Source organism: Cryptomeria japonica, chromosome 5 (assembly GCF_030272615.1).
Source record: "Cryptomeria japonica chromosome 5, Sugi_1.0, whole genome shotgun sequence".
Taxonomy (NCBI): Eukaryota; Viridiplantae; Streptophyta; class Pinopsida; order Cupressales; family Cupressaceae; genus Cryptomeria; species Cryptomeria japonica.
The window spans coordinates 739,296,145-739,313,549 of record NC_081409.1 but is presented as its reverse complement, the minus strand read 5'-3'; the positions used below and the strand labels follow the sequence as shown (position 1 = coordinate 739,313,549).

General features: G+C 34.5%; 1 protein-coding gene across 2 annotated transcripts; it reads right to left on the bottom strand.

The window, feature by feature from the left end:
* Nucleotides 1–6,326: 6,326 nt before the first annotated feature.
* Nucleotides 6,327–9,023, bottom strand: LOC131028902 (uncharacterized). 2 transcript variants are annotated; one of them, XR_009102668.2, is made up of 4 exons: nt 8,476–9,023; nt 7,750–8,231; nt 7,029–7,314; nt 6,327–6,922 (listed from the first exon to the last, which is right to left on the bottom strand). XR_009102668.2 is itself a non-coding variant. In XM_057959277.2 (3 exons), the coding sequence occupies exons 1-3, from the start codon at nt 8,936–8,938 to the stop codon at nt 7,150–7,152; spliced, it is 1,110 nt and encodes a 369-aa protein (XP_057815260.1). In that variant the 5' UTR covers nt 8,939–9,023; the 3' UTR covers nt 6,327–7,149. The 2 variants fall into 2 exon arrangements, 1 of the variants encoding a protein (XP_057815260.1); XM_057959277.2 differs by having other exon boundaries at nt 6,327–7,314.
* Nucleotides 9,024–17,405: the final 8,382 nt, after the last annotated feature.

Here is a 17,405-nt window from a genome sequence, read left to right as displayed (position 1 = left end):
GTTCGGGTTCAAAAGGACAACAAGAATAAACTAATACAAAGACACTAGAATACTGTGGCTTATTTGCTACAAGAACTAGACTTAAGATATACAAGATTTAATATTATGATAATTTGAACCTTGAACTTTGAACTATGAAAAGGTTCAAAAGTTCTAGTTCAATGACAAAAATTACAAAGACCTCAAACTCATAAAACTAAAGCCACGATACAAGCTACTCCAGTTGAACTCAAACTTTGAACTTTGAAGAGGTTCAACAAATGGGAAAATTTTAATAAGTCCAAAATTGAGAGTTATACAAGGTAAGACTAAATAAACACTCCTTATTTGAGGATGTGGGGGACATAGTGCAAGCAAAATTATGGAGGGTAACAAGAGGTTATTGATGTAAATACCAAAAGTAAATTGGTTGAGGACATTGAACCTCCGACAACAAATGTACATACAAAAGAGGTTAAGATTGAGTAGGTTATTGCACCAAGTGGCGAAGCTACCAATGCCAGTCAACAAGTTGGAGATACCATCACAGTTTCAGAGTCATTCATTGTTTGCACTTGACTCATCTGGTCAAGTCGATTTTGCACAAAAGAATATTGAGCAATTGAGCAATTTTGAACTCATGTTTGTTGCAGCTCAGAAGTTAAGGAAGGGTCTAAAGATAAACAAGTCATTGAGAAAGTCATCCCTGTTTTCAAATAGCTAGTCCCAGGTTATACCAGTCTGGAACTTGCTATTCCCTCTGGTAAGCTCAAGGGTTTGACTGAACACATTGCTAAAGAGTTCCAAACTCTTCAACATATGTCAACTGGCAATTGGTTGAACGGTATAATGCAGCCTGGAAGGTCACTTGTGACAACATGATTTCATTTGACAAGGCTAAGTTAACTGAGCAACTATCTCAGATTGATGTGGATCTAAATAAGTGTAGCAATATATATAGGTCTTGTACTAACATCGGTAAACTAACAATGAACATAGAGGTAAAATTGAAGGCGATAAAGGCCCGGTTAGAATATTTGGCTAACAGTTTTGATGGTACTCAATCACTGACTAGCACCATTGATGGTCAAATTTTGATAATAGAATTTGAGATTTCTATATTGGAGAAAGACATGGACATGCTAATCTGGCGTGCATTGGAATTAAGAGGTTTGGTAAGTCCTCGGTTGAACACTTTGTTACTTCATAAGAGGGAGAGTATAGAGTTAATGAATAAACCTATTTTGACAGACCTATGAGAGGAAGAGCTTCATGCATATATCCTTAATGGTTTTGTATCCATTTTGGGCACATTAAAGTCAGGTTGGGATACATACTTAGGATTTTTGAAGAGTTCTTACTTGGATATTTTCAAGTACATCTAATCCGGTAATCACATTTTGAGTTCATTCTGTAATTCTTTATTCTTTGCCCCGACCTTTTTCATTGATGTCAAAGGGGGAGAGGTTGATGTGAAAAATGTCAAAAGATATAAGAAGTAATGTATAACTTAGGGGGACTAGTCTTTGAACGGTTTTGGGAGTTGTTGGTAGAGAATCAGAACAACACTTCATTAATCCATTTTTCGTATGAGTGTTGCCATCAATACCAAAGGGGGAGATTGTTGGCAATTGACACTCATCTGGTTTACTTGTGCTATAACACACATCAGTTTTGGGTTGGAAACATAACCGATACTCACCGGTATTCATGGTTCAGACACTAGCATTCAAGATATTCAACATTCAGTGAACTGGAAAGTCAGGGACTCCCGCAACCTGGAGGAAAGGGAAACTGACAAACTAGGAACCCATATATGAGGCCGGCATAGCAGTTTGATCCGACAAGTTTACACGGTAATGATCAACGACATCGGTCACAAAGTTTAATGAATTTATTTTTGTTTAGGCCGACATGTAAATATATTGTAATATCATTATAAGCTGACATAAGGCATTTATGTTTTTGTTTGGAAAGGGTATTTAAGTCAGTCTAATTAGTTTATTTTGGATATATAAGAATATATAGAAATGTAATTTTATAGGAGTAATGTTGATCGATTGTATTGAAAATATTTTGTAGTCTGTCCTCGATATTGGTTTAAAGGTTTGGAAGCAAATGAAGTTACCAATAGAAGATACAATGAAAATTGGTACAAATAATGCTTTCACCGGAACTCATCCAGCATAGCAGATGCATTTCCCGAGTTCATAATTTTGTTTGTAACTCCATATTTGGTGTTTGTAGTCAGTGAGGCTCCTTTTGTGATGAGTAGTACACTCTACACTGTTGGCCTTCCTGCATGTGCAGGCCACTATTATAATATTTGTTTATTTGGCTAGTGGATAGATATTGTGGGTCAATAATCCCACCGTCATTTTTCCTCTTTGAGGTTTTCCATGTATAAATCTTTGTGTTATGGTGTATGTTCTTGGGGTTGCATTGTTATTTATTATTGTTACTTTCTTTCATGCTTACTGGTTAATAAGCGGATTTGTTAATAAGGCTAAAAGTTACTCAACAAGCAGAATATTGATTCACCCCCCCTCTCAGTGTTCTTCGATTCTAACACATTGCATTGGATATCGGTTGTCATTGATATCAACATACTTTTGTTGACTCATCTATTGCTGCTATGATATTTGGGTGATTCTATCTATCATGGTTTGCTCCACACTGCTTTCCAATTACAAATATGGATTTGCAGTTTGCATGGTACATTTATAATTATGAGATGTACCTACATTATATATTTCATGTATTTTTGATCTCTGAAAAATGGGATGTTTGTTCTGGTAATTCGGTCAGTTGATTGCTCTATTTCTCTAGAACATAACAATTGTTCTTGGTATTCGCATTTCTTTAATTAAGTAATTTTGATCTTGCAGCTTTTGGGACATGATTAAGCATTAGAGATAATATTATATGCTAGTTGGCTTTATTTTACGTTATATCTTTGGTTGACCTTCAAAAGTGTAACATATAATGTAGCATCCAAGGCATGTATGGCCAACTTGATATATGAATTAGTTTATTTTAGATGCATTCCTTTGATGAGATGAGGAGATGTATGTATGTGAGAGAGATATAGAAGAAAATCAAGATACAAAGATAGAAGTGTAACACAGTAATTAGATGTGATTGAAGCGGATAGTTGAAGAGAAGATGAAGTGTAAGAAATTTTCCCACTATTCTTGATTAGAATTAGAATTAATACAAATGTACGATAAAACTTTAGAAATTTATTTTGTTTATTCTCTTGGGTAGTGAGCCTCCTTTTTATTTTTGGAGTGAGTCTCAGGCAGTGAGCACTTGTAATATTATATAAATAGTTATATTATACTGAGAGTTAACCCTCTTCATGGATTTTCCTAATGGGGTTCCTCACAAAAATCTGGAGTTCTCCTGTGTGTGTTGATGTGGACAATAACTCTATTTTCCTAATCACTCATTATTTTTTATATCTACAAAGTAATAATAAGACTTTTTTAAAGATTCAAGGAATACTGATTCAACCCCACCCCAACCCCCTCCCCCCTCCCAGTATTCCAATTGTTCAACACGTTGTTCATTATAGCCATTCGTTGATAGAAAGAAGGGAGTGAGCCCAGATTTGTCAAACTTATACTATAATTCTTAATTTCACTAGAGAGTATGGAAAGAGGTAGAATTCCTTATTTTTTAAGGGCTACTTATTCTACCTCTTATTAAAATATCTTCTCTTCTAGGTTTCTCTTTCAGAACAAAGTAATATGTAGTATTAGATTTTGTGGGAGTTTCCTTATTTTGAAAAACAATCTTAATTTTATAATTGGATTGGTTGAGGTTAGCACATGCCATATTATGATTACCATATATAATACTCGGATTTTAGATGTTTTCAGTTTGATGAGTGGATAGGTCACAACATTTTAAAGGAAAAGATCTACTAGCTTGGAATAATAACCAATATTGTAACTAGCATATTGAAGTAAATCTTCTTTTTTACCCAGTCAAATAATAAATATTTTGAGGGAAGAGTCTTAAATGGTCACAATTAGCTTTATCTATCATCATTACCTATACCTTCAAGTTTTTGGTTGGCATTAGCTTTTTACTTTATCCTCTTATATCATTGCACTGCATGCATTGACTTAATAGAGCTTTATAATTATCTCCTTAATTATCATGTACCTTCATGCCATCATGAAATATAGTAAGTCTTTGCTATCAAGTAACAACTCCTCTTTCAAAAAATAGGTATGTGATCAATACAATTAGGATTTGACCCTAAAGTTGAGCTAGGTTTATTTGTCAACATACTCTTGTGCTTCCTTCATTTCATCCTTAAGTATTTCTTTCTTTTACCCACTTAACATCACTAAATAGACTTGAAAAAGTAATATTCTCTTTATATCTAGAAATAATAATTTAATTTTTTGAAGAGCTAGGATAAAATTTCCAAGGATCCAAGTCTCTCACTACTAAACTAACTAATTTTTCTCCAAATTTCAGAGGGAAAATAGAAAGAAACTATTTTCCATTACTACCACTTAGATTTTATAGGCCATACTCCATCTTTTAATAACCAATCTTATCATAGTATCATTGTTTAGATGAAAGACAAAGAACCTCTGAATAAGAGAAATTTACATGTAAGTAGTAGGATTCTCAACTATCTCACTAGAATCCTTCAAAATAACAAGGTGAGACCATTCCTCTAATAAATTAGTAGAATTTTCCCAGCAAGGATTGTATCTTCAATTAATATCTTAGTGAATAATGACTAACTAGGATACATGAAATCCAAGACGGAGAAGATGAAGTACTTCATAGAGTCATGAAACCCCTTAATTAGACCACTTCTTGGATCAACATTCCTTTGCACATCTTGAGAAGAGGCTAAAATTTAAGACATGATTAAACAATTAGGAGTAGTCAATTTTGGAGAAACCACACAAGAATAAACTAAATTAGATCCAAAATCAACCACCTCAGGTAAAAGAAAACCTTTTTTTATCCCCTAACCTGAGCACCACTATGGGCCTTCAAAGAAGCCTCCTTGACTACTATAGGGAAACCTTTTTTCCCCCTTATGTGAGCATCTAATAAAAAGTTCAATAGTAATCCATCTTCTTACCCAACCTCTTTTTCCATTTAGAAGTTTTTCTCTAAAGATTAATTATCAAAAATCCATACAACCTAAACATTATCAACAAAAGAACCAAGGATAGGTTCATCATCATAGGAGGCAAGTAGAGTTTCTTCAATACATTTATACTTACCAAAATTTTCTATCACTATCCCATAATTAACCATCTAATGGATCATGGTTGATGGATGTAGAGATCCCTAAAAAGTTGCAAGTAAAGAAAAAAGACGAGAATAATGCACCAACAACATCGTCCATTGTTCCTTTTCTTGCTTTGTCTGGTTTGGCCGACTGTCGCTAATTTTTTGGGGCTTTTTTGCTGGTTTTCTCTAGTTGTTATGATGGGTTTTCCTATGTATGTTCCTTTTTGTTTCTTAATGCTTTTCTCTCGTAAGTATCTTTTGTAAAAGGGTTTTGGGGCCCCTTCAAAACCTATTTTTACCTTAATCAAAAACATCGTCCATTGTTCCTCTAGCCAAAACATCAAAAGGGTTTCTAATTATTGGATATCCTCATCTTCACCACCTAAGTAGTCAATTCATCAAGGGGTAAAGCATCTTGTCTATAATAATTGTGAATTTGAATCTTCATCTCTACTTACTCTCCCACTCTATAACTTTCAAATGCTGCTTTCACTCCTCCCACTCCTTTCCATCCTAGTATGCTAAAAAGGATGTAAGATTTTGATAAAAAAAATAAATTATTTAGTTGATTGATTGTGAACATTTAATAATCTATATAATATAAGTAGTTCTTTCCAAAATTCATGTTTTGCTAATTAATTAGAAATTTCTAGATTATTTTAATTGAAAACTTTTAAATAGCTCATATTTCATCTAAATATTTTTTAACTTGGAGTTATGAATTAGTTAAGTAACTAATTATGAACATCATTCCCAACATAAACACTTGATGATAACATCTCAATAGAGATTGAAACTTGGTGGAAAGAATAACAACACCATATTTAAACCATCATACAATGTCAATATCGTGTTTTGAATGAATTCCATATATATAGTCTTATATTTTATAAAGTAAAACTTATTTTTTATTAATATTTATCAAATAAATAATTACACAATTATTTGTAAAACTTAGAGAAATAATTTATATAAATAATACTGTTGGAATTTAAAAAATGAAAAGAATTATTTTAATATTATATAAAAATAGTGATAAGAAAATGAATCTAAACCAAAAAAAAATTTCAATATTGAAATTACAAATTCTTTAAATAAAAATTAAATCAAAGCGAATAAAATCTTTACACTTTCAGAAAACACTATAACACATGAAGTAATAATAAATATAACTGATATACGATACGATATCGGGATGCATGGCGAAAACATGATGCTGATACATGCTAGTACATTTCTTCTTTATCTATGTTTAACTTGTTTAACCCATAGATGATAATTACTATGAGTATGACTACAAGAGGTGGAATTAGGTAGATTACCACCTGTCTAAATATGGCTTTATGCTTTTGCCGAGAACTAGTTGTAGCCCTAAAATAATATTCATAAGCCCAAATAAGGCCCAAAATGAGAATAGCCATTGTAGGTACAAGTGCTGATGTCAAGATTTCACCTCCGAAGATAAACCGATATTCATTTAACACATGCTTACCGTTTTTTTTTCCAGTAAGCTGATGAGGTATTGTGACTAGGATGGTTGCACATAGAAATGCAAGGGCTGTTGACATTACGGAGATTTCTAAGCTTATTAGGGATAGTTTGGCCAATGGAGATTGATCCATAGCAAGCCTTTCATGTAGTCTTTCCCTAAATATCCATGCAATGATTACTGTGATGGACGCAAAGAAAGCAAGACAATTAGAAAATAGAAAAACTTGAAAAAGAGCTTGTAATGCCATTTCATCGTCTCCACCTTTTGTAGTTCCAGCTGGTACCTGAAACATGGCCGCAAATGTCACAGTGGCAACTAGAGAAGCCACTAGTGTGTCCATTGACATCACTTTATCCTCATTATCATTTCTTTGGTTTGCACTTTGTTCTAGTTGTCTAGATGGTTTAGATACCATGAACTGCATTCTCATCTTCTAGAATCCTTGCAATCTGGCACAAATTGGGATTATTTTTAGAATCAACAGCAGTGCCTATGTCAAGTGCAGTTTTTCCGTCATCGTTCTTACCATTCACTTTTACACCAGAAACTGAAAGCAAATATTGCACAAGCTGCACCATCAAAAAAAATATTAGATCGGTATTGACTAAAAAGGAAGGATTTGCAAAACAATAGTTCTTATATTATGACAAACTTAAAGAGATCACAATACTAAAAGGAGCTTACATAATCAATAGATTTAGTGCCTTTGATATATTGGTTGTTTGTGAGCAATTAAGTTTCCACATAAGTAATTAATATATCAACTAAATATAATTTGGTTAATGTAATGTGATGTTTTATTTATGAAAGATCAATTGAAAAATTATCGAATCAATAATAGTTATAGATAAATCAATTGAATTAACTCGATATTAACCAAATATATTTATTATAAAACCATTTCAATTAAATAATATCAACCAAATCATAGCTGTAAAATGGGTACACGCTTAAAAATCTATATAGAAAAGAAACAACATTTCAAAAGGGAAAATAAGCCCAACCTGAGGTTCCACTCCTTCCTTGGCAGCCAAATGCAACGCTGTATTGCCAAAAATGTCACGGTCATAGGTCACAAACTTTGTAGCTTTTGTGGGCTTGAGTGGAGAGAGGATTTTTTGTACCATAGCAAATTGATTATGCTCCACTGCAAAATGTACGGGAGTTTTCAGATCTTTACTAAGAATTTCTATGCAATCTGGCATTGAAGATATAAATATTTCAACTATCTCGGAATAACCATTCAATACTGCCACATGAATTGGGCATCGACCAAACTTATCCTTCTTTGTCATGAAATTCATGTTGAAGCAAAGCTTACACCACCATGAATTTAGTCTTATGCCCATTATTTCATTTACAGTATCTACATGTCTTCCATGAACAGCTAGATGCAATGGAGTGGCACCATGCACATCAGGAATATGGGACATAAGATGTAGAATATCCCAACAGCTAGGCCTCCGTAGTATCGACCTGACTACATCTGTATTACATTATAAGTATTGTTTCATATTATTAAAATGAAACACTAAGTATTGAAACAAAAGAAGATTATGTAAACCATAATGATTCAATTATAATATTAAGTCTGCTAATTATCCTTTAAAAAATATAAAAGATATCAATTGGACCAGTCAAAAAATACGCTTATTTTTTCTTATTTCTTAAACAATCAGGTCTTTAGATGTATATAGACAACAAACGCTAAAATTATAACTCAATCTTACCAAGATGGCCTCCGTAAGCTGCAACATTAAGACATGTTTGGTGGTCATTCCTTGGCCATAAAATCATATACCATGGAGTGGCTTCTAACAAAAGCTTCACTGCTTCCACATGACCGTACTCAGATGCTATAATAAGAGTTGTCTCTCCAAACTGATTACGTTTAGAGGCTGCGGACTTGTTGCTGTCAGGCAGAGTTCTTATCACTTGTTTATTCCCGCCCTTAGCTCTCTCATGCAACGCCGTATTTTTATCACTATTGCGAATTTTCGTCATACGATGGTAACCACTAAATTGGGTTAGAGCCCATGAAACAATTTCACTGTGCCCTTCCCTTGCAGCGATGTGAAGAAGACTGTTTCCTTCACATGCAACCTCTCGTAGAAGGCGAGGGTTCTGCCGATATAACTTTTCGATACTGTTGAGATCGCCATCTCTGCAGGCAACGAACACATCACTCTTCATCCTTCCTTTCTTCTGCTTCCAAAATTTTCCAACTACTCACTACATTCAATGAATTAAATCTCTGACAATCGTTTCAATTTATAATCAAAATTTTCCAACTATTCACTACATTCAATGCATTACATACTCTGGGTAGACGCTACTCAAGTTGATCAGGTTAAGTTGTAATTGGGAAAGCTAACCCTTGACACAAAATGATTGATGGACCGGGCTAACGTGTAAAGACTGTGAGAGGACCCTACAGGAGAATCGTTGGACTGATAATACGTGAATTGTCTATGTCAAATCATCAATTTACCGAAAAATTTATTCGGTGGCTGTTGTATGCCAAATATACAATAAAAACTGGAATGTTAATTCCATGTATATTTTCATTTCTTTTATTATTCAAAGTTTGTTCCGGTTCAAATTATAGTTGTTACCTTCAGCTATGTAATGTCTTTGTGGTAATTGGTCCTTCTTTTGGACTTTAGACTGGTCATTGAATTATGTAAATGTTGTGGATATTGATCCTTCATTTGATCTTTTTAGTTCTTATTGAAATCATTCGATTCTTTGGTGCTTACTTTGCTCTTTTCTGTCTTCCTGATAGTTTTGACTGCTTTATTCATTATGTTAATAAAATTTAAATTTAAATGTCTTAAATATATCAATGATGTATATGAAACCTCTTGTTTATTTATTTAAACAGTTACATGACATGTCAATTCTTTACCTAAAATCCTTTAAAGTAGAAGCATATTCCAATTTTCCAGGCTTTCAGTGTCTTGTCTTGCTTTATTTCAAATCATTCATTGTTGGAGATGAAACTCACATGGGTAGCTTTATCTATTAAAGTAACAATACGCCAACTGTGTTCTACCTTTATTCTCCCCGCACTTACATTATGGTACAAATCACGTTTCCGGCTTTGGTGTCAATTATTTCATATTCTCTGGTTTGAGCGGATTAAGACTGGATTTCCTTTACATATATGGGGTTGATGTACAAGTGTTATGCCAGTATTAGTTTACTATCTTTCTTATTCTATTATTTGAGACTGATTACTCATATTGTATTATATTATGTTGTAATACATAACCAATACATTTTATTTAGAAGTAATATGGTAAGATTGGACCAAATTCAGATTAGTATAAAATTAATGTACATGAAGTTTAGTAATCTAAATGTCACATTTTGTTTGTGTCAGTCCCAATTTTAAAATTAGAAAATTTTGAAATTTTGGCCTTTGAAATCTTGCGTGTGATAAATGTTTGTCTAGAGAGTTTCCTATCATCCACAAATGGAATCATGTTGATATAAAGAGTTTCCAAAAACAAAAAAAAAAACTTTTATTTTGTTAGACATCAAGGTAATGAGTATTCATCTCGTTCAAGACACCGTTCCATTTCAAGTACTTGTGGAATCAATTCCAAGTGTGGATAAAGAAATTTTGGATTGGTCTTTATTGCCAAATTGACTTGAGTTTCTAACACAAGTTGTGGAAAGTCCATCAAATGCCAATAGCAAGAGAAGGTTAACTCCAATCGGCCTACTGCTGAGCTGAATAAAGAATAAAATAAGCCAATTCAATCAACTAACAAGCATACATGAAACTGCCTATGTGGAAAACTTTGACAATAGAAGGATACACTGACGAGTTAGAGTGAAGGATGAAGGGGCCGATATGTATTTGCGGTAAGTTGGCAATTTCATTCTATTTGCACCATCATCGACAGTTCACCTAAGTTTGCAAAGTTGGAGGTTTGTTAAAACACTTTCGAGTGAGAAATTCATCATCAGCAAGCTGGTTTACTTTCAAAAAAAGACCAATATACTTGCATGTGGCATGTTTCCAAAGTTTCATTTATCCATCAGCAAATTTTGCTCTAGTTTACAAAGGCACTGAAGAACATTTGAAGAAAACTTAATGGTAGCTTGTGCTACTTTTTAAAGTCACCGGTATCATTTCAAAACAATTTGATATTTTGATAATAACTTCTAAGTTGCCGAAGATGTTTATGCAAACCAATGATGGAAGCCACAAAGAATAAGCATGTCGGTGAAATGAATAAACAAGCCGACACACGTAAGTTGTGAAGATAGCTCGCACATCGTGATTACATGCATAATGAAGAAGCACAGTTAAGGTGCATAAACTATTTTCCAACTTACCAAAAGGAAAGATAAAAGAAAAGATTGCAGGGAATTACACAAAATGGATTCGTTGTGCATGCTTCAAAAATGATCAAGCAAATGCAACGGACATATATTATTGTTGGAATTTCTCTAGTTGGTGTGTATGCAAAATGAGGAATCATAGATAAAGCATCAAAATCATTTGACAATGTAGACATGGTTCTTGGACAGTTTGGCGACATAACTCAAAGAAATGTGGTCTCATGACAAGCAAAGATTGTAGAATATGCACAAATCGATTTGTTAAAATTAAGAATTCTTTAGAAATTTTCAAGTTGATGCAATTGGTGGATGTAAAACCAAATTCTTTTCCAATATTCTTTCCACTGATGTCAAAATGGAAGACTTCAAATTGAAAGTGTAGAGGATTGACACCCGGCTTCTTTGGAGTCCAATGCTTGTTGACTCTTACTCTCGAGCTAGCAATGGAGTTGCTACATTGAGCATTCTTCCCAACTAGGCGGAAGATTCATGTTACGTATTGATTCTTGACCTGGTTGTTATCAGCAACTTGGCAAAGTTGATCAACACGTCGATACCTTTCTAACTGCAAAATCGCACCACCAAGCTCGCCTGAAACGTCCATTTAGCATAAGGAACTTACCATGTCGCTAGGAAAGAAGGCTGAAGTTGTTTTATAACTACTTATTAACATTTTTTTTGCATGCCAATAGATATGCATGCTATCGTGCTCTCTAAACTCCACTCGCAAGTTGAAGACCACTCGCAGGTATTGAATAAGAAATGTTTAAACACCTTATTTCTATAGATACCCAGATGGCTCCTTTCACACAGATGCACTTGGCGGGTGTAGAGGTATTCATTTCCAAGTGAATGGTGCCAGGCTTTGCGATTCCTTTGTGTCTGCACCGAATATGGGAGTTTTGGAGTAGGTTCTAAACATCCACCAAACCATCGATGGGAGGAAGATATATATCAGATATTACAGTTACAAATGCTCTGGTCGACCTGCATGCTATCATGCCCCTTAACGCTACTCGCACTTGCAAATTTTAAAGATGAAATATTGCATTTCGAGGTGTTTTCTGCAGGTTATCGATGATATGCAAGATAGGAGAATGTATGCTGTGCGTGACTATTTACAGATTATTTGCAGCTAAGATAATTGCGTGAACATTGCATGAATCCTCTAACTCAGTGGAAGACATAAAACCCAAAGTTAAAGTCTGCTATTCCTCCTCGTGGATATGGAGAAACGAAAGTTTTGCAGAATGTATCGATGATGCACAAGAACTACACAGCAATGAATAGAGTCATCAGATGTTCCAAAGTTTCCCAGAAAGGATACTATCTCATGGATAGTTGTGAATAGCACTACGCCACCTTCCTTAGCATCCTCACTCCTGCATGTAGATATGAAAGCTTTATGATAGTGCATTGAGAGATTTGTTCAAATATTTCAAAGAAATATAATCATTATTGAGCTAGGTTCTGGGCATGAAAGGCCAATATTCTCTCCACTGATGCAAAATTTGAGTGTTGGAAGTGGCTATAGACATTTATGAAAGCACACAGATTAAAGTTTTGATTATAGTCATGTCAGCCTGCCTGTATACAAACCAGACAATATATGGGGTTGAGATAATTTATTGAAAACATCACCGAAACCTCAAAGTTTCAGTAACATTGACATAGAGGACTTCAATACAAAGGGTCTGTGAAAATACCATCATGAAGTACAAGGCTTAGGAGTATGAGTACGCTCTGATGATCACCACCATGATTCCAGAGGTTCATGATACCAAGATTGGGCACATAAATTTGTAGGAGATCAAAAGGTTCTTCATGGAAGGTGATAGATCAAAATTATCTTGTAGAGTGGCGGGAAGTGGCTTGATTGAAGCAACATGTTTTCCCATATCAATTCAATGTATAGATTTGTTACTAGAATGCTCAAAAAGATATAATCCCGATGCAAGAGAGATAAGAGCTACAGACGGATCCTTAATGGCCAAACTAGATGGAATTTCAATAGCTATTATTCTTCGTTTGCCATATAAGGAAAAGTTCACTCACATCGATAAGCAAAAAGCTTATAAATACTTCAGCAACAATAGAAGCAAATGCCTCAACAATCTGGCTAAAGAATGGATGGTTGTGCCACGGGGAGGACAGTCTCAGCTTCCGAAAAACACTCCATCGTTCTCTTTTCATCAAAGAGATTTGTTACTTGATTTTGTTACTCCATAGAGTGACAAGAAGTCCTGACTCCACTGAGTTTGCAATGTGGATGTATCTCTTCATAACAGTCATCTCTGCCGGTAAGCAATTCATTGACTGGGGCCATCTCATCAGCAACTGCATACATGACCAGTTAGTGCACTTCAAAGCAAGTCAACATTTCCATATGATCTCTTACTTGATATATGCTATTGCTAATTTGAGGTCATGGCCAGGGTTAAGTACTAATGGTGTCCTGAATCAAGAAACTCAAGTTTACCATTATTACAAGCAATTGCAACTTGAGGAAAGCTTTGTGTATTTCAGGCAGGTGAATGATGCTTTCACAATGTGGGCAGTAATGTTATTACAAGGAGACATTGCCACCAGAATATCCAAGGAAGCCACTAAATTGATAAAGAAATATCGAAGTTTCTTCATCTAGTTTCCGAGATTTACCTATCTTCGAATAGGAGGATTTGAAGGTTATCCACACAAGCTTCCCAGATATGTTGATGATAAGCTCACTTTAGTTGAGCTTTGTCGGCAATTGGTTTCAGTTCAAAGGAAATGTAGAGATAGAAAGAATAAAGGGGTAGCCTTTCCCATTTGTCTCAAGCACTATAGATGTGAGTCAAGTTCAAGAGAAGATGAGATGGAAAAAGCTTTATCCAAGGTCAACTTATATCCATATCAGATGAGATTTCCTTTTGATAGTAAGGATTATGTCAAGAACAGCTTAAAGTTAGGTCCTAGCTATTTTCATTTTCCTAATCTTGAAGACTTTGGGGAGGATTGCGAAGACGAGTTCGAGGTTAGAAAAAGAGACTGGACTAGGTTAACTTTGAAGCAAATGAAAGATTTCAAGATGGATTGGACCATAGAAGGCATTGAAGATGATGGATCTGATTTGATTGATCCTATCTATTTTGAGCAAGTCTAGTCCCAGCCACTTCCCAATTTGAATTGGGCAGATCCAGAAATGAGAGATGTCAGAGAAAGAACAAGTTTTGTAATCAAGAATTCTGAAGCCTAGATTAAGAAGAAGATTACTCAAATGATTGCTACTAGACCAACAAAGGAAACTCCAAAAAGGAAAGGAAGTCAGCTTGAGAGCTCTACGTCACTGCATTCTTCCCATACCCCAGCTAGGGATACTCCTTCTTACCAGAATACTCAAGGAAGTGATGGAGATGAAGACCCTCCAAGGAGGAATAATCTTCAAAACACATGTGGTGATGAACATCGACAAAAGAGGAAGAAATCCAGAGCAAAAGACATAGAAGAAAATTCTATTGCAAGTCAAGTAAAGGATCAAGTTCTAGTGGAAATTCTGGATGACACAAGATTTGATGATGGAATGCATTCCATATCTCCCTCAGTTCCTATTGAGTCCCTACGACAAGAAGCACAACAAAATACTTTAGTCATGGATTCATCATTTCCAAGCAATCCAAGCGATCAATTTGAAGAAATCAGAGAGGTGACTACAACACTAGTAGCAAGACAGGAAATCATCCAAGAGTCTATAGGAAATTCTTCTTTCCCATGGTTAGAACAAAGTCTGTTGAAGAAGAGGAAGGTAGAAAAGCTAGTGGTACCTGAATTTAGTAGCATATCTGATCTGTTTGGAAGAGCTGAAAAATCGAAGAAACTCAAAGTATCCTCAAGAATAAAGACTAATCCAAATTCAAAGAATATGTGCTTAGAGATTGCTCAACCCATATCTGAGAAGGATACAAATGAGGCCACCTCTGCAGACTTTTTTGTGACAAAGATTGATATGGGACCTTCTTCTCATGAGTCTGATATTCAGAACTTTAATGTGATGGCAGCCAGAATGGTGGAGAGAAGTGAAAAGGATAAGCAATCCAAGGATCAATTGAAACAACAAGTGCACACTTTGTCTTCTTACTTGAGATCCGTAGTTGATACCTCCACTATGCCACTAAGTGTAGATCACCAGCCAATTATATTCACACCAGAAGGAGAAATTGAAAGGAATGTTATGGATAATCTTCAAAAATACCAAGCCTATGGAAAGGTAATTGAAGGTTGGGTAGAAAAGGTCAAAACTCTCGCATGTGAATTCCTAGTCCAAGCAAAATCTATCCATGATGAGGCCTTAATAAAGAAAAATACTATTGAGAAAGACTTGAAGAATGTCAAGAAAGAGGAGGCAGCTTGGAAAGAAATTGTGAATGATTTTAAACAAATGATAGAAATTGGAATGGACACCCTTGCAACTGAGAAAATCCTACCTAGTAATGAAAAAGATTATCTAGAAATATGGATAGAAAGCATTCACTGGAAACTAGTGATCATAGATCAAGTTTCATCAGAATTAGAAAAGCTCATGCTTTTATGTGATCAAGTGTGTACCAAACTCCAAGGACAACTCACTACTCTTCTCCCAGATGTGACATTGATGGAAGATTTGCAGGTGTTACAGAATAGCTTCCAGAACATGGTAGATCAGCAGCTTTTTAACAGGACAAATTTCAGTGAAAATACCATCGAAAGGTTGATTGATATTTACTATTCCTTGAGAACTTCTATGCCTTAGACACTCAGCATGGTGACAGAACTAAGTGGCATTCATAGAAACTTGAAGACATGGAAAATGAGGATAGCTAACATCCTAATTCCCAAAGGAAAATCCATCACTTCAGCCATTCAACTTTTCAGAATCTTCAGAGACAAAGGACCTGGACAACCTAATGTGCCTACAGAAACAACAGCCTCATCGGCAATGCAAGGAGTTAGCTTAGAATAAGTGCAGAGTTGCATTTTGTATAGTCTTCATTTTTGTTGTGTTACTCGCATCATATTTTTGTCTTTCTTTGTAAATAACTCTCATGATCGAGTTTCCTTTCTCTCATCTCTATTTCTGTATTGTAATAAAGGATAATCTTGGCTCTTTTCATATGAGGTAGTTATCCTAAGTTCTCATTTTGGGTAGTTATTCTAAGTAGTTAATTCTCCCAAAATTGAGGAAGTTATTTCAAGTAGTTGAGGAAGTTATAAAGTATTTATAAAGGTGGTTAGGGTAGTTGCCTTAGGTGGTTACCACTTCACCTATATATACCTCATTATTATTCAATGTAGGGGGATTCCACTTTTTCACAAGCTTTGTATGAGAGACTTGGATAGTATTATTCAAGAAATTAAGCAATAGAGATTAATTTGGATGTGTGTTCAACTTATTCTCATGGGTTATTATCAATGTTCTTATGTTTAATTGATGATTACCTAATGCTTTCCCTTTAACATTGAATGTGAAGAAGATTATTTCAAGTTGTCGTATCTCAAACTTGATTATATGGAATTTATTTTAAACTAGATTCATACCTTGTATGGCGTTCAATCTTTCTTTATTGTTCGTTCTTTAAATTTTTGAAAAATCCAAATACCCCCATTATACAAGGGAGCTGCCCCTCTCAAATGCAAAGAAGAATTACCATTCTTTTGTTTTTGTGATTCTTCAACTGTTGTGAACGCTTTGTTGCTAATTACAGGGCAAAACAGAGTTTTTCAAGAAAGTTTCTTAAAGCAACAAATCTGTTTACCAACAGTTTGTTAGGGATTGTTCATAATATTAATAATATTAATAAATTTTGTGCAGTATATATGAAATTAAAATGAGGAATTGTGTTATTTTATTATATGTTTAGAGATCTTCAGTGTCTCAAAACTCTATACATATCTATAGGGAAATGAAGTAATCTATATAAAATATATTAGATTTTATTTCAAATGAGTGGTGTAGATCTACTTGCTTTGATGAGGCTCAGTAATTTAAAAAAATCCTCATATTTTTTATTATTATTTCTCTATTTAGTTGAGTGACAACAACAATAGCAAGATATTTAATATCTTTATTTTTAAGGCTATTTAAGTATAAGGTTGAGGATGGAGAGGATTTTCTCTACCACATTATTTTGGTTATATTCTACTGTAAAATCTAAGAAAGTTATTTCTACTACAAGTTTCCGTGCAATCTAACATTTCAGATATAAAAATAACCATTGAATACTCCCATCTTCTAAATACATTCTTCTTTGTCATCAAATTCCAGTGAAATAGATACCTAGACCACCATGAT

Bases quoted from the DNA above. Each gene is read 5' to 3' on its own strand.
- LOC131028902 (XM_057959277.2), bottom strand. From the start codon at position 8,938: ATGAAGAGTGATGTGTTCGTTGCCTGCAGAGATGGCGATCTCAACAGT. The intron at 8,232-8,475 runs GTAAGATTGAGT...AATGTAATACAG, and splicing joins AGCTTACGGAGGCCATCTTG to ATGTAGTCAGGTCGATACTA. The intron at 7,315-7,749 runs GTTGGGCTTATT...TTGATGGTGCAG, and splicing joins AGGAAGGAGTGGAACCTCAG to CTTGTGCAATATTTGCTTTC.